A 26,937-nucleotide genomic window follows, 5' to 3' on the forward strand; every position below is an offset into this window, starting at 1 on the left:
TCATTTTTCCTAACGTACCAGGTCCTAATACATTGGAAATAGCTTTTGGGGAAAGAAAAACTAATTAGATATCTGCATAGTTGGATGTGCCTGGATTAAATTTTCTCACGAAACAAATATGAAAGCAGTCTATATGTAGACTGTAGCACGTTATTTTGTGGTGTGACTCCTGCAGTTTTGGTGATATACAGATAAATTTTCAGCATTGGCATAGGATGATCTGTGTCCTTGTTCCTGCTCCCTTCAAATAAATGTTCACCCTTATGCTAGCAGTAATACTGAATTGCTGTGACAGTGCAACTAGATGGGTCAGGATGTAGCTGCAGTCCAACTATCACTTTTTGGGAATGTAAAATAATGTACTGTGTTCACATGGCTCATCTGTGCAGCTGCATGAATGAGCCCCAACACAGGGAAAAGGAGGAAAGGAAGAAGCACAGTGGGTTTAGTGATGTTTGCTTTGTGTTTATCAAAATGGTTCCCTTAAGATGGCATTTCATACTTCTTGTGTAGTTTGGATTGAAAGTCCTGTTGACTGTCTCTGCCTAATTCAATATTAGATGCGAGTTAACACAGTCAGTGTAGCTACAGGTAATCTAGATTGTTCTGCTGTATGTAATTCTTTTCTGTTAAAATTCAGGTTTGATGTAACTTGGAAAAAGAAATGTGTTTGTGGGTTAATAACAGAATATAAATGAAAAGTGGCAATAGTAAACTTCTCTGTTCTTTTCCTGTAGGATGTTTTAACCTTGATCCTAACAGAGTTTTGGATATTATCCTAGAAGTCTATGAGTGCAGGCCTGAGTATGATGATTTCTTTGTACCACTGATAGAGTCTTACATGTACATGTGTGAACCTCAAACTCTATGCCATATCCTTGGGTTCAAATTCAAATTTTATCAGGTAAAGTATTTGCATTCTTAATTACTGTTTCTGGTGGTTGATTCTACTCAGTGCTGAACCTCAGTCAGTGATAAGACTTTTGCTGTTCTTTTTTTAAAAAAACCCAAAAACATAGAAATTAATCTGTTGTAAAATTCCAGTTTTAAAAGCAACAACTTCATGACTTGAGTGGAATTCTCTGATGTATTTTAGAGCAGAATGCTGTCAGCTGGCTGTCTTGGAAAATCAACAGCCTTGATTGTGATGCTTTCATTTTAACTTACATAGTTATAGAAGCACTGTTCTTTGTAAGACAGAAACATGTTTGTAAGGGAATTCTGGATGGTATTTGAGAAAGTCATAGAATCAGTGAGTTTGGGAAAGACCTCGGTGATCATCTAATCCAACTATCAGTCCACCACCACCATGCTCACTAAACCATGTCCATAAGTGCCACATCCATGCTTTTCTTGAACACTTCCAGGGACGGTGACAATCACTTCCCAGGGCAGCCAGTTCCAATACCTGACCACTCTATTCAGAGAATATTCAAATATTTTTTTCAATGTGAGGAATTGCATACAAACACCTTAAGGTGTGTATGTAGCTGAATCTTGTCATTTCTGAACATTTCTGGTTGTGTGCTGCAGTTAATTCTAGTAATATGGCAATATGCCTTCGGAGTTGAATCACTTAAATAACATGATAGCAAGGAGAACTGTGTTAATGTACCTTTAAGTACTTTCACTTCTTTCCTGACTTTTAATTTGCAATCTTGTCTTTAGGATCCCAGTGGTGAGACACCTTCCTCCCTGTACAGAGTTGCTGCTGTCCTGTTGCAACATAATCTCATAGATTTGGAAGATCTTTATGTTCATGTAAGTGCTGAAGTCACAGTGCTACTTGGTCAGACGCGAAAAGAAAAAAATAGTTTTTGAAAAAAGGCCAGATGTTTTATTCTGTTCTTAAAGCTTAAACCTCATAATATGCCTTCTGACACCTGTCTGTGTGCACTTACTGTCTTTTAAATTTCTCAGTGCTTTCTAATGATGCATATTCACTCAAGCACACACGGAAGTCTGAAAACTGCTTCCTTTGAGTGTACTATCCTCTAGATTTATTTACCTCCTGCCTGTGCAGGAGATGAGTTAAGTGATAGGAAGTGGGCTTTAAATGTCCTGAGTAATTTCCCCTCAGAGCTAGACTCTTGGAGTGTCATACTTCTCTAAGCTTGGTTTTTGAAAAAAAGTGATAGAATGATCAGCAGCTTACCTTTTATTTTAATACTAGCTTAAAAAAAAACAAAACAAGTTAGGTATTCCTGGATAGGTATGTAACTTCACATACAAGAGTTCTGAATTGTTAGCCTGCCAGAGCAAAATGAAGTTGCGTACTCTGAATGTGAGAGACATATTCTCGAGGCTGGCACTCCATCATCCACCCAGCATACTGATGTGACAGATGGTAAACAGAATGTTACAGTTATCAAAATATTTTTACATTATGCACCAGATTTTAATTTCACAATATCTGTGTATCTCAAGACCCTTAAATCTTCCACTGAAATCAAGGAAGTGAGATCTAATTAAAGCTATGGGATCTTGGAATGTAGTTATGCTGTTGATTTGTGTGGCAGTTAATGGCATTAGTAGCAATCTGACTGTTTCTTCATTCATGCTTCTTTTTGGCTAAAACTGTGTCAGGTGGAGCGGGAGTGGGAGTGGGTATCTCAGATAATCAGTGTGGAGGGAGGAATGCATGATGATTGTTTTGGTTTATTAAGAAATGTTAATAAAGTTACAAGGTGAATGCTTAGGTTGAGAATTAAGAACTTGCCCAGTCTTGGCTCAGACCTGAATAGGTATGCATGACTTTGTGGAAGTCTCACAGCTGGAATGCCCCCTTCATTTATTTGCACTGCTTGCCTTTTCTTGTGTTGATTCTTGACCTCATTTGCTATCTGCTTCCATTTCAAAGTTCTCTGGCAGGCTGCATGTTTTACCTTTGACTGAATGTTTGATGTGCCATTTTCTGCCTCTCTTTTTCAGACAGGCTTAATTTTACTTAGAGGAGTTCCATGAAATTGTCTAACACACATGCTGCTTAGAATACAACACATACATTTTGCACCTTCTGTACAGCAGTTGTTGGGCTTATGCTTCTCATTAAGAATATCCTTGTTCCCTCCATCCCTCAGTCCTGTAAGATCTGCTTTTTGCTCACACAGACATCATGTATATAATAGATATTGAACCCAAAAGATGTAATTTACTTCTTGGCTTTCCTCACAAGGTATTTCTTCGTGAACTTTAGTAGATTGTGTTTTAAACATCTTAATTTTCCTATTGGGATTCTTTCTTCCCCCAAATTTGTAAGAAATGGAAGAGTTCTCATATCTTTTCTTTGTTGATGATTGTCTGAATTCTACTATCGGTTTATTAGAAGAGAGAACAGTTAAAAAAATCAAATTAAAAAAAAAATTCCCATGTTTAAAACCAGTAGAAGATTACTTTGCCAGGGGGCCAAACTCTGCAGTAAGTTACGATTGTTCATTTGCAGTTAAAATTTTGAGCCTGGTTTTTAGGAATGAAATCTGTGTGGATTTGAAGTGTGTCCCTCTCGAGCAGACCTTTTCTACTCTGTCACAGCTTGAACTTCTAATTCTTGCACGTAGAATTATCTTCCTCACTCAATCAAGTACGAGATGATGCTCAGGCTTTACTGTATCAGGTTTCTTAATGTTACACCTCTTTAAGGAGCAGATGTTACACCTGCTTAACCCAAATTGCTGGTGAATAGGAAATGCAAGCATTTAGTGATTCTATAAAATGAAGGGCCATTGAACTGTATGTATGCTATAAAAAATAACTGTATGTTATTTTTTTAGTGGTGAAATACAGTTTTCTTTACATGACTATTCTCTTTGTTTTAAGGCATTTAATGTGATTATCAGTCATGTGCTCAGTTGTCACAAAAACATCTACTACTGAATGTTGAACTATGATGGTAAGGAGTAGAAGGTGAACAGTATATTCTTGATCTGTCCTTGATTTCAGAAGTTTGTTAATAGTATAATTTCTGTTGGAGCTATGATAACAAGGAGGATAATCTTCCAAGAGGTAAGTTTGTGATTAGTGTCAAAGAAAAAAACAGGTTCTGCTTGGTGCTCAGTTGGTGAATATCAGGAAGGAATAAATCACTTATTTCTGAAAATGAATAATGTTTTTTTTTTTCTTAGCTTCTTCCAGGGGATAATGCCATCATTGAAGAACACAAGCGAGAGATAGTGGAAGCTAAGCAGATTGTGAGAAAACTCACCATGGTTGTCTTATCCTCTGAGAAAACTGAGGAAAAGGAGAAGGAAAAAGAAAAAGAGGAGGAGAAAACCGAGAAGGTTTGTGTATGTGTGTGTGTGTGTGTGTGAGTTTAGTCTTCAAGAAAACAACTGTAAGCTGAGTGTAGGCATTGACTATGAAAATATTTTTATATTTGAGAAAATATTGAACAAAAAAGTTTTAGTTGTATATTTTAAGTCAAAACTGTCCTCTTTGCCTTAAGATCTGTATCTTGGTGCAATTGTGTGTTTTACATTTAAGGTGCTACTGTGTCATGTCTTGTTAATGTGCCCTAGGTCTAACTTGCTTAAGTGTATTCAAGCTTTGTAGTTTAAAAAGTTCTCAAGATACTTTTTTTCCCCCCTTCATTTCAGTGTTTTCAGCGCTACTCATGTCTTATTTAAATAAAATGCACAAAAAAAGGTCAATTGCTGACTATTTGCATCATGTAGTTGTACTGGAAAGGAGAGAGAAATCCATGAGTGCTGACATCTCCTGCTTTTCATTTTCTTTATCCTTCTCATTCATGATATCCAGCTGTTTTGTCTACTTATTCCTACTTGTACAGAATCAAGATAGGATAGAACATCTCTGACCTTTCTTTCTCTTTTTCTTGACTAACTTGAAAAACTTAATTTCATTCTCATCCCTTAAGCAGCTGATGTGGTCACTGCTCTCTGGCTCCCAACTGCAGTCGTAATCTGCTGCTTAAACTGATTCCTTTCACTAGCTTTAAGTTTTTTTATCTCTGTGCCACACAGCTTTTTATTATGCCAAATCATTTTGGTCTATCTATTCTATGGTTAGTTGAGCTAGGTATCCTCTCAGCGTCCTCTGGAGCACACATCACAATATTGTGATGGAAGGATAAACTCCTGGGCATAAGGAGCATATGTATTTAAAGTAATATTGGATTAAGAGTGTTTTTTATGGCTAAGATTTAAATTTAAGCACTAGGCAATGTTAAGTTCTGCCGGAAGCTGCAGTGTTTTTCTGAAGGGTTACAGTGACAAGTAGCACAATCTGAGTGTGTGTAGTGGGGAAAATGCTGAGCTGAACTTAAACAGCTTCTGTAATTCCTTGCATGCTGCTCTGCAGTGCGTGCTGTTTCTTGATAGCCTTGTTTTATATTAATGTTTTCATATGCTCTGAGCGGTTTATGGAGGAACTACAAGTGAAAGCTGTTGGCATTTTCAATTTGAGTGCTTTTTATCCAGCGTACAGTTTTAGCTTGACAACTTTTGGTAAAGTACTGTGAAATACACATGTGGGTAAGAAGGGAAAAATACATATAACAATTCCTAACTTAATTTAATTTGAAGCTGTCAAGTCCTGTTTTTCGTGAAATGAATTATTGTGTCATAATCAACTCTTAATAAGAATAGTTTAGTGTTGGCAAATGCATTATCTTCTCTTGCCTTTTGAGATGCATTTAATGCATAACAAAATGATACTGAAAACAAATGAGTAGGGGGTAAAAAAAAAAAAAATTGAGTTCCTAACTCAGCAGTATGACTAGACTTCATAGCAAGTTCGAATTGACTCTCTTCTGTGTTGTGTGCTTTTGCAGTTGGAGGCTATATTTCAGAAGAGCATGCTTAGTTGAGGACATACAGTCAGCAGTATGTACGTGTGAGCAGTGACTGCTTTGGAAATAGCACACAACAGTGCAGTCTGATCATTAGTTTTAACAAGTATGTTTATACTGACTGAGTAGTTACAGCTTGTAATTGTTTTTAAGCAATTTGATTTTCAAGAAATACTTCATGCTGGAAGTGGATTTCAAGCTTTCTGGTTACACTGCTGAGAAGTTTCCAACAATTTCAGGAAAGGATCAGTTTACCCTTTGGTTAGTGTACTCTAGGGTGACTGAAAAAGACAATCCTTGGCATCAGAGGAGCTGATATTTCAGAGGCTGATCTTATTCTGATGTGCACACATATATTTTGAATAAAACATATCGTGTGAAATTTCATTACTGTGATTTCACCATGGATGTTTTCACTCTGAAAATTTCTTCTTACTGTATATACTAGGCTGTCTGCTAATTCCACAACCAGCAGGAGAGTGAGTTGCAAGTGTTTTAAAGTGGTTTTAAAATGAACAAAAAGTCCATGCGAACCATAGAACTTTAGAAACATTTAGCTTCCAGGTTTTGTCATCAGTTTTTCATGTCTGTTTATACAATTTTAAAGAAAACTATTTTGGGGGGAGGGGGGCCTTAATATGCTTAAATGATTTGACTTAAACGTTGGAATCTTCTGTCCCTCTATGTAATGTTAGCTTTGGTTTAGAGTGATGGCAAACTTGCAGCACTTAGCTACGTTCCGTTACTTCACTGTGTCATTTAGTATTAGACTAGTGAGGTAATATATCAATAACGTGCCTATGCAAAGCTGCTTCAAGACACGGTTTCCCTCTTTGTTGCAAAGTGGGATATGTGGGAAGTCTTCTGTAGCCTTACAGCTGGACTTTTCACATTGGCACTTAGTCTAGTGACTTGGGATACAAGCAAATTCAGAGAGAGAGAAGTTTAATTTTTAATCTGATTTTGTAGGAGAAATTCCATGGAGAAAAAGTTGAGAGAAATTAATGTTTTTAAAATCCAGAACGTGTCATGCCAAGAGTTCTTAGATGCTTGTTTGTTCTTAAAATTACATGTAAGGAAGCAAGCTGCATTAAACTGGTGTTTTTGAAAAACGTATGACCAGACACAATTTATTTTGTAACTTGTTTCTTTCATGAAGCTGTTAGTTTTCGTGTGGACTAATTTTATTGCTGTTGTTCAAGTGTCCTTGTTGTGTAAACATCTAGCTGAATTTTGTTTTTCCGTGTTTATATCTTGTATGTGTATCTATGTATGTTTTCTTCCTGGATTTCTTTTTGCAGCTTACATCTGGCTACTGTTTAAAGGGCAGATGAGCACACTTTCATTAATTGTTTATTGTCTTGCAGCCTCCAGATAATCAGAAGCTTGGTTTATTGGAAGCTTTATTAAAAATTGGTGATTGGCAGCACGCACAGAGTATTATGGATCAGATGCCTCCATTTTATGCTACTTCACATAAGCCCATTGCGATTGCCCTTTGCCAGCTTGTACACGTGACAATTGAACCTTTGTACCGCAGGTAAAGAGGAAAGTAACTGCAACAGTAGTTTCCATTGAATAGTGCAAAAGTGTGTAAAACTTGCAAGCATAAATTCATTAATAAGCCTGGCTGTATTGTCCTGTTCTTAACTTTTTTCTTAAAACTTTCACTTCTGCATCATGTGAAATGGTGTGCAACTTATTTTTAGGGTTGGTGTACCAAAAGGGGCTAAAGGGTCACCAATTTCTCCTCTGCCAAACAAGAGAGCACCGAAACAAGCAGACAGCTTTGAAGACTTGAGGAAGGAAGTGTTCAACATGCTGTGCTACCTTGGTCCTCATCTCTCCCACGATCCCATTTTATTTGCGAAAGTGGTGCGCCTTGGAAAAGCTTTTATGAAAGAGGTTGGTGAGATAAAAGCAAACGGCTTATTGAACCTGCCAGAAGGTGCTCGAGCATTGTTATGTGTATATTAAAATAATTAAAAAAAAAAAAAAAATTGGAGAATCTTATTTTAATTCTTGATCAATTTTACAATCAATGAACGTAAACCAACATTTCTTGCATAGCTTGAACATAGTGGTTTTATATCTTGGAAACTGTAGTGATAACTACAATTTTGATAATTAAGATACCCTTAATTGCATTGAAAATGCAGTTAATTTGGAAATCATAGTTTCAAGTGAGTAATTTGTTTTACTTCTGTCAGCAGATTATAAGGACTACTTTGTGATTAAGTTTCAGTACCAAAGATTTGTGAGAAAGCCCTTGTTTCTTTGTGGATACACGCATTAAAATGGAGGTTGCTTTGTTATAGTTTAGTTCATATTTATAAATATATACACGTGGTTTCTTTATAAGTAGTAGAAAAATGGTAGCTTAATGTATTTACAACAAGGATGAGCAACTCTTAGCTATTTGCTTTAGGCTGGAGCTACGAAGAAATTCATCAGTGACAGAATGGTTAAGGTAATATAGGGAAAGTTTTAGTGCGCTATTGCCAACAGCATGTTAAACCATTTAATGCTCAGTAGATGTGTTTATAACTGGAGATGATTTGTAAGCTAACCCATACAGTAGTTTAAAGTTTGACTACTAATATTGCATTGCAACTTTCGTGCTCATGCATAGCTTGAAGATGATTTTGCATTTACTGGTGTGTTAGCTTAATAAGCTTTTTAATGGTGAGTTGAACAAAAAGAAAAGGAAGCAATTTTGTAATTAAGACTAAAATCTTGAGTGGGTATTATTGTGAAAGAAAGGTGAGGAAATTACTCTGACTGTTGATAATTGAATTGGAAGTCCTGTTTCTTTAGGCTTCTCTCCAGTAAGAAAATGGAGTGTATATTTATTTATATGCACATCTACGTGTGTGTGTGTGTATAGATGTAGGTTTCCTCAAAACTTCAGTTGTCTCTTTTCCAATGTAAGCATGCAGAGTCACTACACGTGTAATCAGTGCATTTTATTTATGCATTTGAATTTCAGTTCAACCTTGCTATTTCTGTTAGTTCTGCTCACAATAATTAAAGAGCTTTCAAGTATGCTAGTATCTCTTCTATAGAAGTTCTTCATGAACTCATTAGTAGTTACCAGTTTCATCAAGGAATTTGTGTAGCTAGTGATAGAGTATGGTTTTTGTTTTTCTTAGTGATAGTAAATCTTACCAGCTCTTGAGAAAATGTTGTACTTAGATTTGTATGCCAAAAACTTTAAATTGATATTACAGCATAGCACAGCGTGCAGTTACTGAATTGCTCACCAGTTGGAGGTTGGGGTGTTTTCTGTTCTGTAATTGACCACAAGATATATTTCTAGATAACGCATTTGTTTGGGTGAAAAAAAATATAACAAAGCCCAGGAAATTTCCTCATGAAATCCAAACTTCTTTTTATTACTGCTTTTTCTATTGTAAAGTTAAAGTTGCTGATCTTGGATTGCAGATCAGTCTTCCTTTTTCAGGGTTTTGACAGAGTCCATAAAGCCTTGTATCAGCAAAATAATTTCACAAGCCACACACATGTACTGCTGAGAATATGCTAATCCACTCTGCATTGCTTTAAAAGCTGTTGGAGATACAGGAAAAAAAACCAAACCACAACAACAACAGAAAAAAACAAAACTCTTTCCTGTAGGTTCTAATCTGATTTTTGAATTCTTAGGATGATTTAATGTGTGATTTAATGGTATTTCATGGTTGCTAATACTGAAATTAACAGGAAAACATAGTTTTAGTGACGAATTTAACAAGATAAAAATGTTTCAAAGAAGGTAGAAGGCCAAGTATAATTTGATTGGAGGAGAGTCAAAATTTTGTTTTTGTATGATAACAATCATAGAATCATAGGATGGCCTGGCTTGAAAAGGACTACAGTGGTCGTCCAGTTCCAACCCCCTGCTGTGTGCAGGGTCACCAGGCTGCCCAGAGCCACGTCCAGCCTGGCCTTGAATGCCTCCAGGGATGGGGCATCCACAGCCTGCTTGGGCAACCTGTGCCAGTGCATCACCATCTTCTTCCTAATATCCAACCTAAACCTCCCCTATCTCAATTTAAAACCATTCCTTGTCCTGTCACCATCCACCCTCATAAACAGCCATTTTCCCTCCTGTTTATACGTTCCCTTCAAGTACTGGAAGGCCACAATGAGGTCTCCCTGGAATCTTCTCTTCCCCACGTTAAACAAGCCCAGTTCCCTCAACCTTTCCTCATAGGAGAGGACAGAACAGTAATGACTTCTGTATTCACAGGTGGTGAATTAATGTTAGATTCATGAAGTAGTATTATAAGCCTGATGGTATTTTCTAAAATGTCAGCAGGTTTCATTTTTCCCTGTTGTGTTTTTTTCCAAGAGAACTGTTTTAAAATACAACAGCCCATAGTATAGCTTTTTTTAAACTTTATCAGGGGGTTGCAAATGCTGCACGCACAAATATAATGAAGCCAAGGTATTTATGCATGAAGCTTACTTGTGTCCTCTGCACAATTCAGAAATGATGAGGGTAGATATTAAGACTTGGTTGCAGGAGGAAGTTTCCATATCGGAATAGATGAAAGCACTGCAGCATGCAGAACTGAGAGCATACACTGCAGCAGATGGTGCTAATAAGAGTTGGAGAGGATCTGTATAGATGCCCTTCCACCCACTAGGCCTGCAACTATTTCAATGCTAGCAGATCTGTAAAATTAAATGTTTGCTAGTCATGTAACCCTCTTCGTGTATGCTTGTGCTGAGAAAGCCTTGTTCTGAAACTGTTAAACGTTAGACTAATTATTTTAAAATTAACTTCATTGTCTTTGTTATAGTTTCAGTCTGATGGAAGCAAGCAAGAAGACAAGGAGAAAATGGTGAGTTTCTTAGAGACTTTCAATCAAAAAACGAACATATGAATCCAATCTGCTAGAGCTACTATGTATTTCTTGGCAGAGTTCTGAATGTTCTTGTAATCTCATCCCTCCCACATGCTGATTTTTATTATGTATTTTACATCAGTGAAATGGCAATCTATTTTTATTCAAGGAGATAAATTTATGTTGTCAATTTTAATCTTATTTTTTGAGGAGCGAGCTTTTTTTAGAGGAAGGAGTTAAGAGAGTTTGCAGCCTTTTTCTCTGTACCATTTAATTATTTACCAAAATATACATTGTAGTCTTGTTGGGTGAGCTTGAGCACGTCACAGTTTTGCATTACTGTGGTGTTGGCCTTTCCCACCTCCCCTGGATTCCTCAAATTTAATTTTGTTCTTTTAGCATAGTGCTTTTTACTGCTCAGTGGCTCTGAATTGGGTGGAACACCTCTGTCATGTAAACAGATTCTCATGATGGCATCTTGTATCTTAAGTAACTTACTGGGGAAAAGCATAGAAATCAGGAGAAATTAGATGTAGGGAAGGTACTCAAAATACAAAGGGCAACTTTTCTTTATTGAGCAATTCAGGATTGGCCTCAGTGAAATCGGGGTATCCAGTTGAGATTGAACTTGTTTAATAAAAGTCTGTTTAGTCTTTTAAATGAACAAGCAAACTTTCTGTATCAAGTTAGTATAGTGTTCTATACTAACTAGCGAGTTGTTGTTACTACTTGTCATGATTTACTGATTACTGCAGTTGTAGTGGAGGGAGATAAAGTTTCTGGAATGTTACTAAAAGCACTAATAATTAAACTAGGATAACTGAGTTCGATCTTACTAGTCACTGGAGATTTTGAGTAACTTGACCAGTGTCACCCATAGTTGCTATGAGCTCGTGGCCTACAGGTCACTGACCTTCTGTAGATATTGTTCATCTCATTCTGACATTCCAGAACGTTTCTGTGGGTTAGAGAGGTAACTGTGTGGTTCAGGGAATCAGTGGTAGGATGAGTCTGTCCAAGTCTTGTAGGAAGTTGACCTAAGGGTAAAGTGACACTGCCAAATAGTGCATGAACTGGTTGGTTTTCCCTGACTGGAAGGGAACTGCTGCTTGGAAGAGAACAGAGTTCATAACTGGGAAGCGGTTGAGAGTCTTGGGACTGTTGTTTCCATGACTGAGTCACTTCTTGCAAAGAAATCTCATTTGGAGACACAAGTAGCTGTTTGTACATGGAAGTGTGAATTATGTACTGACAAAGATAATTTTTTAGTGTTTGCATACTGTGGTGTAGGATGTGGTGCTAATGATTGTGCTCTTGTGAGAACGTTCACTTAGTGCTAAGAAAATGACTCTGAGGGATTAAACTGAGAGTAATTATAAGTGTTTTTGATTATTATTTATTTCCCCTGTGGCTTCTCTAGTGTACTCAGTGGGAAACAAATGTTTTTTATAAAAACAAGTTGATAGTGAGAACAAGAAAACTGGTACTCTGTGTCTTGAGAACATGTATAATGCTTTCAAATTTAAATCCATAATTTTGAATGTTGGAGTAATGATAAAGGAATACCTTAATACGTTGAAGGTAGTTGCCAAAATAAATCCATTTTCTGCTATTGCACTTCATGGAAGTCTGTAGTGTATCTTTTTATGAATTATTTTAAAATAACAATGTAATGCACTGAAAATAGCTTCATTGCTCAATTACATCATATAAGCAAATATTGACAACATATATGGTTCATGAGTTAGCTAAGAGAAGGTTCAATGGGATACTTAAGTTCTTTTAGTATTTGGTCTGGTTTTTTGTTGTTTAGGAAGTCATAATCTTGTGGCCAACTTGTACTTTGTTATTTTACTAAGATGTGCAATTCATGTTGCTTTTATATCTGGTAGTTACCTTGAGTTTTGTCTTTATTACAGGAGGTACTGTTCAGCTGCGTGTTGAGCATTACCGATCAGGTTCTGCTTCCTTCTCTTTCTTTGATGGACTGCAATGCGTGCATGTCTGAAGAACTGTGGGGAATGTTCAAAACGTTTCCATACCAGTACCGGTGAGTAGAATTGCTTGTTTCTGTTCTTTGGAAGTGGTCTATCTTAAACTATCAGTATAAAAACTAATTTTCCTTTGATCATTTTTCAAGGTACCGTCTTTATGGACAGTGGAAGAACGAAACATACAATAGCCATCCACTCCTAGTGAAAGTTAAGGCTCAAACCATAGACAGAGCCAAGTACATCATGAAGTAAGTTGTCTGATTCCATAAACTACCAGCTGTAACACAGTGTGCTGCATTTCACCAAATGAAGGAAAACAAAAAAACCCTTGGCAAATGTGTTCCTTTTCTAATGACTCAGTTTCATCGATGATCCTTGCCTGTGGAATATTTGATGTACAGTGATTAAAAATTGTTAAATTAATAATAATACAGAGTTGTTGGCCACAAGTGAGAGTGCTTCATTTGAAAAAAAGGACCCACTAAGTGGTTTAAAACTTTTCCATGGATGTGCTGCTGTTGATGAATTGCTTTGCTTACAGGAGTGCTACAGATTCTCTCTGGGTGTGGACACCATTTAGTCTCAGCAGAGTGAAAAGTGTTGTCATTTTCTGTAGCTTTCACAGGAGGAACACAAGTTGAATTGGGTGGTTTGTTCTCATCTTCAAGCAGACACAGAACAATTTTATCTTAAAAATAGCATCTCTGTGATATCGTTGTCAGGGATTTGGATTCTCCTTGTTATGTAGTTTGGGCCAAAAGCAAATGCTGTGTTTTATTTATTTGTTTTAATGCACTTAATTAGAATGTTTCCATGTGGCAAGACAGAAATATCCTAAGAGGCTTTGAACTGCAGATGTGGAGTCTAGAAAGGATTATGATCCTTTCTTCTGGCTTGGAGCGTAGCTGGAGTAGATGATAAAAGTTTGTGTCTATTCTGCTACAGTAGGTTTCTGTTACGCAGATGAGCTACAATGCTGACAGTTATTAATGGTATGAGAAGCTTGTAAATCAAAGATATAGTTGTTTGTGACTGTTCTGGCCATTTCACTGTGTTATTGGCCAATTTGTTTAAAGGTGTTATCTGATTTAAGTCCTGTTCCACTTCCAGGTAGAGAATTGAGACTGGGAACTGTCATTATTTGGAATTTTGAAGTACAATTTAAAAGAGAACAGCATTGCTTGATTTATTCTATAAATCCTTGTTAAGTATCAAAGTCCAGATTCATTTCCAGTGATCATCTTCATGCTGGAGGTGCTCATGAGAACTGGAAACGCAGTATGGCCTCCTTGAGGGGTTCTACCGAGACTGTTTGATGATTGGCAAAATTTCTTCACAAATACTTTGATACAATTAAGTTGTACTTTCAGGTTGTTATGCTTTGAGCTTAAATATTCAAGAAACATGCTATTGGATTTTAAACACAATATATCACTGAATTAGTCACTGTTAACTAAGTTTCACACTATGAAGGACAGTAAGAAAGGATGTTGTTTACCAGTATGTGTTGTTTAAGCAGAAGCCCTCGTGATGCAACTTGAAAATAATGGTACTTTCTTATGTGCTAATAGTTGTAACAATGGAACACCACCTCCTGCTCCCAATTTTTTTTTTTTCTTGCTTAAATAGCCTTCATTTTTGTCTGGATGATGGGTGGTGGTGGTTTCTTGAGGTTTTTTAATTTGTGGACACTTTACTTTTGAATTTGGTATAAACAGTTTAAATTAATCATTCTGGAACATACTGAAAGAAATAATTGCAGCATGGTTGTACAGAGAGTTCTTCTTCCATAGAAATTTTTGACAGATTACTTAGTGGTTGTGGTGGTGGTTTATTGTTGTGATTGCTGAAGCAGAAACTGTGCATAAAGATCTTTGTGGTATAAAATGGAAGCAAGCTAAGACTGAGGTGCCACCGTTCTGCTTTAACGTTCTGCTTTAATATTACATATATGATTATTTGTATCAATCTCAGGTTTAATGTTAAGTATCTTCATTGGGGGGATGCTGTGAAAATGCAACACAACAAAATTGGCACTGGGGGGCTCTTTTTCCCCTCGTCTAAACAGTGCAACAAGTGCTAAGTGACCGAGCTGTGGCTGAATTAAATTTGCATGAGTTACCAATGACATCACAGGCTATTTCACTATGTCATATAGGTTCTGTGACAGCTTCCAAATGCAAAGTGCTCAGAGTTGAAACTCGAATACAGTCAGTAGTAACATGAGGTTAATGGGTTGTTTTTCACCCTCTGTATGTCATAGGATTATAGACTTCAGATTCCTAGAGAAACAGTATTTCTCTACTTCAGTTTCCTGAACATGTGCTCTAGTGAGGATTTAATCTGTGCAGCTAACCAAGTTCTTCATTGCAGCTGACCTATTCTACTATTCTTTCAACTTTTGTAATAAAACATTCTTTTACAGGCGTCTGACTAAGGAAAATGTGAAACCGTCTGGAAGACAGATTGGGAAACTCAGCCATGCCAATCCTACCATTTTATTTGATTATGTATGTAATTACATGTAATTAAATACTATTATATCCTAACCATAGATAATTAAGTAGGGAAAGGGACCTATGGTATAAGAGAGTGCAGTTCAGTCTGGTAATTTGCTGGTAGTACAGAAACAAAAATCTGAGATACTAAATGTGACAAGAGCTATGGAATAGCTTGAAACTGAAATGAAAATTGCATCTGCTTAAGTGTTTAATTTGAGACTGGTAGATGGGAGTGAGGTGTGAAGATGCCCTGATAGGGTTACCCAGGCTACCTGTTAAGTGTTCAGATGTTACTTGAAGAAATTAATACTTAAGCATATGTGTATAAATCATGTAGGAGAGGAAACACTGTGGAACTTAAGGCAATTTGCTTGTATTCTTTTTCTGAACTGGTAGTTGCTGCAGGGAAATAGCAAGGGAGACTTATGGTAAGGTTTAGAATTCTTGAGAGGTCTTCAGAACAGTGAAATATTTTGGTGATTTTTGGTTTTAGATATTATAAAGTTGTAATTGTCTAACTTCAAAGAAAGTACAAGTGTAGAATTATTTTTAGAACTTAGAGATGCGTTTCACTGATTTGTCGAAGGTACAAAGTCAGTCAGTCAGGTTACTTGTACTTTGGAAGTGGTTCAGGTCCTTCTAAAACTATTTTTAAGGAGTGCTCTGTGTAGGTTTTAAAGACATAAGCATAAACATGTAGTTTAACAGTCTAGATCTGTTACGTGAAGTATGAGAGATGCTGTTCTTTTTTCAGCTCAACGTGTCTCTTTGTTGCTTTCAGATTTTATCACAAATACAAAAATACGATAACTTAATAACCCCAGTTGTTGATTCGCTGAAATACCTCACTTCACTGAATTACGACGTCTTGGCGTGTATCCTTTTATGTAACTGATACATCTGGTGCTGGTGGAGTTGTAGCTGCATTGAATCTCTTCTGTCAGTAAATACTATTTTTCCTGTTGCTGCTATTTGCTGGAAATTTTAGTGAGCTTGCAACACATTTTTTACATGTACTGAATTAGAGTGCTTTGTTTTTCCTACTTTCACACTATGAAAATTCTTCTTTTATGTTGCTTTACTGATTTCACTTTGCTCCTGAAAGCTGAGTAAACCTGTAAATTATAGACTGAATAAGTAACCATTTACTTCATTACTTCTTAAAAACAGAACTGTATGTTATTAGATCCTCTGTATTGTTTGCTTTGCTTGCTTACCGTGCTGATACATGGCAAATTTTGGGACTGGGAACAAAAGTTCTGTACAGCTTCTGTTTTGACAAATAGAGAAAGCGTGTTCTCTCTAACTCCACTAAAGATTGTATCATCGAAGCTCTGGCAAACCCCGAGAAGGAGAGAATGAAGCATGACGACACCACTATCTCGAGCTGGCTGCAGAGTTAGTATTTTGATCTTATTACACTCACGTTGAGAATAAAGTGCCCAGTCTTTCACTTGGATCTGCCGGTGAATTTTTCGAATGGAGAGCTGACAAGTTTAACAAATCAGAAAATACTTTTTCTTTATATTACAAAAATAGACATGCTGCCAACGTTTTATTTGGATTGGATTAATATCTTCTGCTGCATGCCTTGAGGTTCAATCACAAATGTTTTTCCTTACTTTAGGTCTGGCTAGCTTCTGTGGTGCTGTTTTCAGAAAATACCCGATTGAACTTGCTGGTCTACTTCAATACGTAGCCAACCAATTGAAAGCTGGGAAAAGGTAAATCTTGCACAACTGAGCTTCATAAACTCCATATTCTTTTTTTTTTCTGGCTGCTGCTTCTGCTGATATGTGAGGACTCACCTAGTAGATACTCCAGTAATAATCCTCCACTCATTTTACCAGAAAGCTTAAGAAATTTCAATAAAAGAGTAGCATATTTGTTGGGCTTTTTTTTGTAATTGTTAAGCTGTGGCACATTATTGTTTTAAAGACACTTTTTTCAACTGTAACTTATTTTAATATGATTTTCTTAACCTAGCCAGGCAAAAAAAAGAAAAACGCCCTAACAGTCTGTAATACTGTAATAGAAATCACTTTACCTTATTTAAAAAAAAGAAAATAAACTATCAATAACTGTAATTTTAAAAAAGGATTAAATTGTTCAAAATTCTAGGTTTTTTCTCATGTCTTTCTGCAGGGATTTCCTAGTGTTTTTTTAATTGTTTTCAATACTTTGTCTTACTTAATGACCTTTGAACTGCTTTTTTGTATATCAGTGTTGACCATTCACAAGAAATTTTTAAACAAAGTTTGCAGTTTGAATCTTCCTTTTATTCTTTTGTCCATCCACCATCATCAGTCAGTATTACTGCTTCCTTATTTAATTAACTTTAATGGACTATTTCTTATTGCATAGGTGAGTATTCATTTATATTCTATTATGAACCCCTATATGGTTGCTGAAAGCCAGCAGGAGGTAACACAGCATGCTGCTTCAGGGTATTTATATTGAGAACTCCAGGTTTTTTTCCCCTTCCCTGCAATGTAGACGTTCAGTCTCATGTGCTCCCCTGTCCCCAATTTGTTTTGTATTCTGATGGTGGTACAAAGGCATTGAACTACAGAGAAGGGTAAGTTGTATTTCTTCTTTCCCATGAACTACATGTTATGACTAAGTGGTTTTTTTGTATTCAAATTAATATTTGGGATGGTAGAAGTAATATTCTTACCACTGTGACTGGAATATTCCAGTGTTTGGGGTATATACTGGCATTGCACAGTTACTGAGCAGAAAACCTACGTATAGCTGGAAAACAAACAAATATATAAATAGCATAAAATATCTATATTCAGAACTTTTTGTGACCTACTTAAAAAAATATATCGACCAAATTTCAGATACTACAAAAAAGTCTTTTTGAATGCTTGTGCTACGACTTGTGTATTCTGTTGAGGAGAAGTCATCAGCCTTAGAGAACGCAGAGCGTGAAGTGAAGCTTCGTTGCTGGAGGGCATGATTATTGGAGTGTGTTGTATGTTTGTGTTCTAAGTGAAAAATGTCTGCTGTGTTCCAAATCAACTCTCAAGACTAATTTTGCCAGTCAGTTCCTAGGACAGTACTGCTGTTGAAGTTTAAAAGAGAAAAAATTTTCTGAGATTTCCATGCTCATAGTAGATATGATGATATAGATATGGTAGGAAGCATGCTGAAAAACAAAAGTGAGCTCTGAATTTTTAATAACTTGTTGATACTTAAAGCTAATAGTACTACAATTGCTCTTTTAAAAAATGCTGAAATGTTTTTAATGAACAATACAACTCTTCAATGCTTTTACATTAAAAACAAACAAACAAACCTGTAATAGAGACATCCTTCTGTGCAATGGCATCCTGTTATTTTCTCCCAAATTAAAATGATACCCTGTTACTGTGTATCGAATGTCATAGCCTGTGTTTCTTAAACAATTTTTCTTGTTTTTACTCCACTTCTGTTTTCTGTGCAGCTTTGATTTGCTTATTTTAAAAGAGGTAGTACAAAAAATGGCAGGGATAGAAATTACAGAAGAAATGACAATGGAACAGTTGGAAGCCATGACTGGTGGAGAACAACTAAAAGCTGAGGTGTGTTCATATTAAAGTTAATTAATAATAGCTGTTGCTTGTTAATGGTGCTTCTGAATACTCTGATTCATGACCTCTGGCAGTGTAGCTGAGAGAGGTGTTGCTACTTTTATCACAAAACTTCCTACTCCATTGAATTTATGAGCATTGCAGACAGGCAGCCAAGACAAAGTGCACTTGAGCCTTAGTTGCTGTGCTTCACAGCATCCCATATTAATGAAAGCAGCCGTCGTTATCTCTTGTTCCATGACAGGTTGCAAATTATAGCAGCCAGCGAGCTTGTATGTTGTGCAGTCCTGCTGTGTCAGAACTGATTGGAGTGTGGTCACTCCCCGTTGAGTGGAGTAACATCGTAACCTATCTTAACGGTTAAAGCTGTTGCAGCCTTGGTTTCAGAGTCTTAGATGAGTCTGGCCTAGATAACTCCCGAGGCACACGAATAGCTGTGCTCTGAACTAAAATCAGAGGTTTCTTTATTGAATGGGAAAGAGCCTTCGAGCAGATCAAACTTTAGATATAAAGATGTAGTGTCGTGTCATGATGCTTGTGATGAGATGTCATTTTTTGTTGACTGGGTAGAAGACCAGTAGCATGCAAGATGAATTTATTTTTGTTTCCAGTGTATTTTTGTTTCTCAGTGTTTCCAACACTGAGATTTTTATAAACAGACTAGAAACTGTGCTGATGTTAATTTGTCAGAATTTCTGCAGTATGAATTTTTAAAGTACTGCTTACAAATTTAAGCATCTTTTTTTTCTGTACTGTGCAGGGTGGATACTTTGGCCAAATTAGGAATACAAAGAAGTCTTCTCAGAGGTTGAAGGATGCATTACTGGACCATGATCTTGCCCTTCCGCTATGCCTGCTTATGGCTCAACAGAGAAATGGTGTGATCTTTCAAGAAGGAGGGGAAAAACATCTGAAGCTGGTGGGAAAACTGTATGATCAAGTAAGTTAAAACCACGTTTATAAGAACGCATCCTTTTCTTTGGTAACCTCTAATGTATCAGTATTCTATATGAGCACAACATATACGTGGTTTTTTAAATCTGCAGTGATCTCACTTTTGTAATACATCAATGTCAGTTGTCAACATAATATATACTTAATACCTCTGAGTAAAAGATAGAAACATCCTTTGTCATCAGAAAAAAAGGGTTTAATTTCTAAGGTCGCCTATCATTTTTTTCTGGTGTTACTTTTTTTAGATGAACTTTTTTGTTAGAAGAAAGTTTTAACCCTGAATTCCACCGTTGCCTTAGGCAATAGGAAGTAGCTTAATTCCAGTTCAGAGACCTCTTTCAGTTCTTCTGGCTTTCATAAGGCTTTTCCTTACATGCAGTTGAGTCAGCATTGATGAGGGGCAGAAGTTTGTGGCATGGAAATTTTTTTTCTTCCAAGTGGAATTTCTTGCCATTGTGTTAATACCTTTATTTTAAGAGCAAGCAGCTGCCACCAGTCCCCATCCAAACAAACCTACGAGGATCTTTGAAGCCCTCCCAAGCTTAATTTCTGAACAAAAAAACCTGCTCTCTAACTCTCTTTTTACCTAGTGCCATGACACCCTGGTACAGTTTGGTGGGTTTTTAGCATCCAACCTGAGCACAGAGGATTACATTAAGCGAGTGCCTTCAATTGACGTTCTTTGTAATGAGTTTCACACGCCTCATGATGCTGCGTTTTTCCTCTCAAGGCCCATGTATGCACACCAAATTTCAGTAAGTAGAACTCACTTCCTTTTTGTCTGTCTTCTGTTAAGAGATGCCCTTCTACGTATTATAATTGTGTTAGGTTCCTGCAAAGATTGTCTGCTGAATAAGAGTTCTGGATGCTTTTTGAAGAGCTGAGATAGAAACAGAAGCTGTGATTTGGAAGAGAGTCTACTTTATCTTCATAGAAAATATAGGCCATGTGCCAGCTTTTGCACAAGTGATAGCAGTTGTAGCTAATGATTTCAACTCTTCTGATAATTTGAGTGATCAAGAGTTCTCCTACCCAGATTTCCACAAATGTGTAATTTTTTTGTTGATATTTTAATTTTTTTGTTGTGGAGGAAAATGTTGCAGCTGTCAAAAGGTGAGGTATATAAGGAAGCTTCAAGATAAATTTGTCCCTGCAACTAAAATAAGTATTGAAAACAGTTTTTCAGCATAGTATAATAGCTTGCTGTAAGAAGAGGTGAGTTGAAAGATAGCATCAGTGAGGATGATAAATATCCAGCATGGAAGCATACTAAAAGTTCACTGTGATGTTCTCAGGAGCCTTACGTGCATAAATTTATTTTGTAAAGATGATTTACATAGAAAAGTTTCTGAGAAGTTGAATTAAATTTGGTTCATGTACAGAGATGACAATTTTTTTTTTCATTTCTTTTTCCACAGTCAAAGTATGATGAGCTTAAAAAAGCTGAAAAGGGAAATAAACAGCAACACAAAGTTCACAAATACATTACTGCATGTGAACTGGTGATGGCTCCAGTTCATGAAGCTGTGATTTCTCTACACCCTCCCAAGGTTTGGGATGACATCAGTCCTCAGTTTTATGCCACATTCTGGTCTCTGACTATGTATGACCTTGCTGTCCCACATAGCAGCTATGACAGAGAAGTCAATAAACTTAAAGTCCAGATGAAAGCCATAGATGACAATCAGGAAATGGTATGTTTATAAAATTTTTTGCTCCAGTTTCACTTCTGAAGCAGTTTTTATTTCATGAAAACCTACATTAAGATACAAATAAGTTTTTGCATGCACTTCTTTGTGCTAAGGAAGGGAGTTATCTTCACTCACTGGTATCACTGATACTGTTACTAGTAGTCTCCCAGCAGAGACAAAACCTTCCCTGCAACTGCAAGTTATGCAAGCATCAGTATAATTTGCATTTTAAGTTTTGCTCTCTTGCATGGAGCAAGGTAGTCTCCGTGGTGGTGTGTAGGCATTTAGTTTGGTAGAGATCTGTGAAAAATGAACTGCTGACTTGTAGTGCATGACAGCATACCAAAGTACTACTTAGAGTTAGTCATTTAATTGGAGTTCTTCTATTTTACGTAATCATATTTTCGGGTTAAACTAACTGAATTTAAACCTGTGTTAACTGAATAAATTGGTCCATTGAGAGAGGTCTGTGTCTGCTGGTTCATCCATTCTGACTTCTCGCAGTTGCATGCTTCATTGTTCCAACTTCAGAACTACCAGTGGTTCCACTTACTGGAAAAACCCATCTTTCAGATAACAGTCTTTTGATACCTGTATTTCAGCTGTTTAGTTACATCATTTGTTATCCATTGTTAATTAATCAGCTCATTACTAGAGCTGAATGTTGTTCAGTGAAATAGCTTTTCGCATATTTATATATTTTCGCATATACTTAGCATTACCAGATAATTAATTGCTTTGTAGCAGATGTAAGTAGTATTAGTGTAAGTGTATTAAATGAATTGCATTGACATTTTACAGCCTCCAAATAAAAAGAAAAAAGAAAAAGAACGTTGCACTGCTCTTCAGGACAAGCTCCTTGAAGAGGAGAAGAAACAGTTAGAGCATGTTCAAAGAGTTTTACAGAGACTGAAATTAGAGAAGGACAACTGGCTTCTGGCAAGTAAGTGCGTGTGTACAGTCATTGCTGTCCCCAGCACTGAAAGTTCAGTTTGCACTAGCATGCTAAATGTTGATTTTTAACATTTGATTTCTTGATACGTTAAAGTCTGTCAGGAAGAAATTTCTAATTAGAATGCAGCACGTCTTTTTGCAAATGCTGACTGGTTCTTTTAGGGAGACGTTTTATTTGCTTCTTCCAATGGCAAGGCCTTTCTAATATTGTGCTGACTTAAGAGAGCTTGACAGATTTGATGTGAGGTGATAGTTACAAGATGGTTTGCACATCAGTTGCTGTGTTGCAGATCATAGAAATGTAAACACCCAGTGAGTGATTTAACTTTGAGCACTGTGATAAAGAGTGGTATGCAGAATCTGGATAACTGAAGCGGTTCATGGTAATTTTTCTGAGCTTTTTTCTATTGTAACAGAAGACTTTTCCCTATAAGAAATAAAGATCTGCTATAATATTTCTACCCTTCTGCATATTACTCAAAGCTAAAAAAAAAAAGCTTATTTTGATGGTGAGTAATGTCAGAGATACGACAGGAATACAAACTGGGGAATATGTTATGAAAAACTGAATTTCTTGGGAGAAGTAGTTTAATTGCTTGCCCATTAATGTACTGATTATTTTTCTCTCTGTTTCTTTGCTTCTGAAGAGTCTACCAAAAATGAGACTATCACAAAGTTTTTGCAGCTATGTATATTTCCTCGCTGCATTTTTTCGGCAATAGATGCGGTTTATTGTGCTCACTTTGTAGAACTGGTTCATCAGCAGAAAACACCCAACTTCTCCACGCTTCTCTGTTATGATAGAGTAAGTATTTAGAGCTGTGTGTGTGTTGTTAGAAGCATGCAAAACTAGTATCCTCTTTCTCTTTCAGAAGAGATCTCAACAAAGTCATTACTTACATTTAATTTTAAAATCTGACATGGCAATGAAAAGGTCCGCTTTGCGCTTCCTGTTCTACAAATGAAGTTTTCTCTTTCCTAGACCTTATGGGGATTACTTTCATGAGCGTTTTTTTTCCTTCTGATTTATCCTAAAACAGCTAAACTTGTATGGGATAGTCATCAGCAGTCATACAAACTACATGCAGGTTTCACAGCCTTGCAGTGATCTGCATTTCTAAGACTTTGTCTAATTCTCCAACTTCAGCTGTGTGTATTGTGCTGCTGTAGTAGCAACCTCCTTTAAGCTTGCCCTAACAAGAATAGTTCTTGGGACATTCTGACTCTGGTGACAGACATGGGATTAATTTTTGTTGCTGCTGAGATGTGGAAATACGATGCCATAGGAGGTACTGATAGCTGCAGTAACCTGATTTTCTGGATCAAACTGCTCCAGCAGTACTGGCTGACTGTTCCATTCTGCAGCGTCAGAACCTTTCTGGTACTTTCTGCTGTAAGAAGCCAGATTAAGTTAGTTAGTAGCTATTTATTCAGTCATGACTATTTAGTCATCTGTATGGTTGCAACAGATTGTGTTACAACTTTTGATTAAGAGGATTTGTGTGGGGCTTCATTATGAAAACTATGGTGAAGATTTTTTGTGTGTGTGTGTGTAAACATCCAATAGAAGTTGTCAGTTTTCCTTTGAGACTTTTGAAGTAGGGATCTGCTCTGGCCTCATTGCTCCAAAAGAGCATTCTTACTCAAAGACACAGTCTGTGTTCTATGTGTTTATATCTGGGGGTTGGTCTCGATGATCTCTAGAGGTCCCTTCCAACCCCTACAATTCTGTGATATCTGCCTGCTCAAATCAATTGATAAATCTAGAGCTGAAACAGGTACATTCCAGTGGAGATGCACCTTACCTGTGGAAGACTCTGTGTCAGTGGCACATGTGTGCAGCACCTGGGTTCTGGGCTCAGAGTGAAGATTTAGTAATTGGATAATAAAGTCCTGAAAACAGAGTATTTGCTAAGAAGCTTTAGTACACAAGCCCTTTTTTGTTTTTCTGTGCAAATCTGATTTGGTTTCCAAATATTTCTGTAATCCAATCTTCTCTAAATTTAAAAACCATATTAACAGTAGCTTAGATGAGAACAATTTGGAATTACTGATGATCCTTCTTTGCGATTCAGTGAAGTCAAAGTAACTTCTTACTGCTGCCATTCACAGGTTTTCTCTGATATTATATATACAGTAGCAAGTTGTACTGAAAATGAAGCTAGTAGATATGGCAGGTTTTTGTGCTGCATGCTGGAGACTGTGACTAGATGGCACAGTGACAGAGTCATATATGAGAAGGTATGTAAAGTTATTAAAACTTGTTTGTTCATGAAGAGTTATATAATGACCGCTTGTATAATACAGCCTAACAGAACCAGATTTACTAAAATCATTCACTTGATTTAGAATGTGATTTAATTTTTCCGATGGCTTCATGTTAGAACAGCAATTCTAATTGTATTTATCTCTATTCTAATTGTAATTAATCAATTGTAATTAATGTACTTTTAACAGAGTTAGTTTTGTATAGCTCCAGAAGTAAAAGAAATGAATTCTGACTTTCTCATAGCTTTTCTTGAAGATTTAAGTAGCGTATGGAATCTCCTTGCTAAAGTTAGTTATATTGCAAGTAATCCTTTTCCTCACCCCCAAGAAAGGCTTCAACATAAATAAGCTTTTAAAACAAATGAATATGTAAGTCCTAGAGAATTAGCTCATGCTTAGTCTGTAGGAAGAGAGGAAGTGCTGTGTTATGTGTCAGTGAGAAAGTGCTTTGATAATATTAACTATTGCAACAGTCTTCTTTTTTTATATATCCTGGAAAAGATTAGTATTTTAAATTGTGAATTTTTATTTTTTACTCTTGTGCACATATATAGGAATGTGGCAACTATCCAGGCTTCCTAACTATATTACGAGCAACTGGGTTTGATGGTGGAAATAAAGCTGATCAATTGGATTATGAGAATTTCAGACACGTGGTGCACAAATGGCACTATAAATTAACTAAGGTAATTAAAGATGCTGAAAAACTTGGTTTTTTTTTTTTTTTGAATCTTTAATGAAAAGAATTGATTAGATTTAACTTGTGTTCTAGGCTTCTGTACACTGCCTTGAAACTGGTGAATATACACACATCAGAAATATCCTGATTGTGCTGACCAAAATCCTTCCATGGTATCCAAAAGTGTTGAACCTGGGCCAAGCCTTGGAAAGAAGAGTACATAAGATATGTCAGGAAGAGAAAGAGAAGAGACCTGATCTATATGCATTGGCTATGGGGTAACAACACCTTACTTTAAGAAAGTGGTTAAAAGTGGATCATGAAAGGCTTCTAAAGACTTGGAACTCTTACAGTCCTAACATATTTGATTTTTACCTTATCACAGAAGATTTCACTATCCTGCATCTCAGGGCTGGCATTGTGAATGAAAACTTTCATGTCGTGCTGGATGATCACTAATTTCCTTTTCAAGACTCTAGTAAAACACATTTAATAGTAAAGATTTTCACTCACAAGAGCATAGCTTATTTGTAGAGAGATAGCATAACAGCAAGTAGACACAAGGGAGAGTAAAATGGAGAAAGCCAAGGGCTATTGTTGCAAGATTGCATAGTTTGGAAGTTGATAGAATTCTAAAATTTTAATCTAAAATGCTTAATTATGTTTTTCATCAGTCTGATTGCAGAATCATCTACGGAGACTTGAGGGGTAGTTAAGGTTGTGCTAACAGTGTGTTTGGCAGGAGTGTGTGTGTGTGTGATGGTAGCAGCAAAAAGGGCTTTGAGGTAGGGCTGCTTCTGTTGTGAGGTTTTATTTTTGTTTGTTCTTTTAATTTTTTTTTTTTTTTTACTCGAGTTTATTGATAAAGGGGGAAGAAACTGCATATCAGTTGGGAAAAACTGTGAAAAATAACAGACGGAACTGTTAGATTAAGTCCTCATTTAAAATTCAACCCATATTTTGCTTTGTTTGTGCATATTTAACAATCTGTGCGACTTGCAGCTATTCTGGGCAGTTGAAAAGTAGGAAGCCTTTTATGATACCTGAAAATGAATTCCACCACAAAGACCCACCTGCCAGGAATGCTGTAGCTGCAACAGTACAAAATGGGCCAGGTGGTGCTGGGATGCCTACATCTCTCACAATAAATACAGCGAAACTGGAGGAAAGCGCTGCTGAAGAGACTGGTAAACAAACTTGATTCTTAGTTGAATGATATTTGCAGGCTACTGTCTCAAAACTCGGCTCGTTAAACTGAAAAGAAAAGACTCTATTAATAGTGAGCTTAGTGTCAATATGCATTATGTGTTCTTTGTTTAGCTGGTGGGTGATTTTGCAGGAATGTAGTCTGTTTAATTACCTATTTGAACTACCAGCTAAATGTAGCTTTGCATGAGTGTGCTGAGATGCTTGTTTTTATTACTGAGATGTATGTTGTTGAAATAAAGTTGTTCTCTTTCTTTAAACAGATAAACTAAAGGAGAAGTCTCAGGGTACTGTGAAAGTCATTAATAAAACTGTCAATGCTACACCGAAGGTGACAACAAGCAATGGAAACAGTGCTTCTAATAGGTGAGAAATCTACTCCTTCCTTGATATGCTCTGTTGTCTTCCTTGAGATTGACCTAGCTTTTCAATCCTCTCGTGCTGTTTAACTTGTTC

At 36.6% G+C, this 26,937-nt stretch overlaps 1 protein-coding gene across 3 annotated transcripts in view; it reads left to right on the plus strand.

Moving 5' to 3' along the window:
- Window positions 1-26,937, plus strand: part of THOC2 (THO complex 2) — a 52,266-nt gene that overhangs the window by 13,357 nt on the left and 11,972 nt on the right. For 2 of the 3 annotated variants that reach the window (XR_006180010.1, XM_042876407.1), the window contains exons 8-31: window positions 738-904; window positions 1,669-1,761; window positions 4,122-4,277; window positions 7,174-7,346; window positions 7,516-7,711; window positions 8,235-8,276; window positions 10,612-10,653; window positions 12,576-12,706; window positions 12,797-12,898; window positions 15,076-15,160; window positions 15,933-16,026; window positions 16,469-16,549; window positions 16,779-16,875; window positions 18,603-18,720; window positions 19,490-19,669; window positions 20,274-20,438; window positions 21,102-21,377; window positions 22,176-22,317; window positions 22,976-23,133; window positions 24,441-24,569; window positions 25,151-25,282; window positions 25,369-25,553; window positions 26,278-26,462; window positions 26,745-26,847. Coding sequence is in view for 2 of the 3 variants with exons in the window: in XM_042876407.1 (XP_042732341.1) it covers window positions 738-904; window positions 1,669-1,761; window positions 4,122-4,277; window positions 7,174-7,346; window positions 7,516-7,711; window positions 8,235-8,276; window positions 10,612-10,653; window positions 12,576-12,706; window positions 12,797-12,898; window positions 15,076-15,160; window positions 15,933-16,026; window positions 16,469-16,549; window positions 16,779-16,875; window positions 18,603-18,720; window positions 19,490-19,669; window positions 20,274-20,438; window positions 21,102-21,377; window positions 22,176-22,317; window positions 22,976-23,133; window positions 24,441-24,569; window positions 25,151-25,282; window positions 25,369-25,553; window positions 26,278-26,462; window positions 26,745-26,847 (3,232 nt within the window). In the remaining variant the exon portion in view is untranslated. The remainder of the gene's footprint in view (window positions 1-737; window positions 905-1,668; window positions 1,762-4,121; window positions 4,278-7,173; window positions 7,347-7,515; window positions 7,712-8,234; window positions 8,277-10,611; window positions 10,654-12,575; window positions 12,707-12,796; window positions 12,899-15,075; window positions 15,161-15,932; window positions 16,027-16,468; window positions 16,550-16,778; window positions 16,876-18,602; window positions 18,721-19,489; window positions 19,670-20,273; window positions 20,439-21,101; window positions 21,378-22,175; window positions 22,318-22,975; window positions 23,134-24,440; window positions 24,570-25,150; window positions 25,283-25,368; window positions 25,554-26,277; window positions 26,463-26,744; window positions 26,848-26,937) is intronic. The other variant, XM_042876406.1, reaches the window with a different exon arrangement.

Source organism: Lagopus leucura, unplaced genomic scaffold, assembly GCF_019238085.1.
Source record: "Lagopus leucura isolate 7727_CA_CO unplaced genomic scaffold, USGS_WTPT01 Super-Scaffold_100016, whole genome shotgun sequence".
Lineage (NCBI taxonomy): Eukaryota > Metazoa > Chordata > Aves > Galliformes > Phasianidae > Lagopus > Lagopus leucura.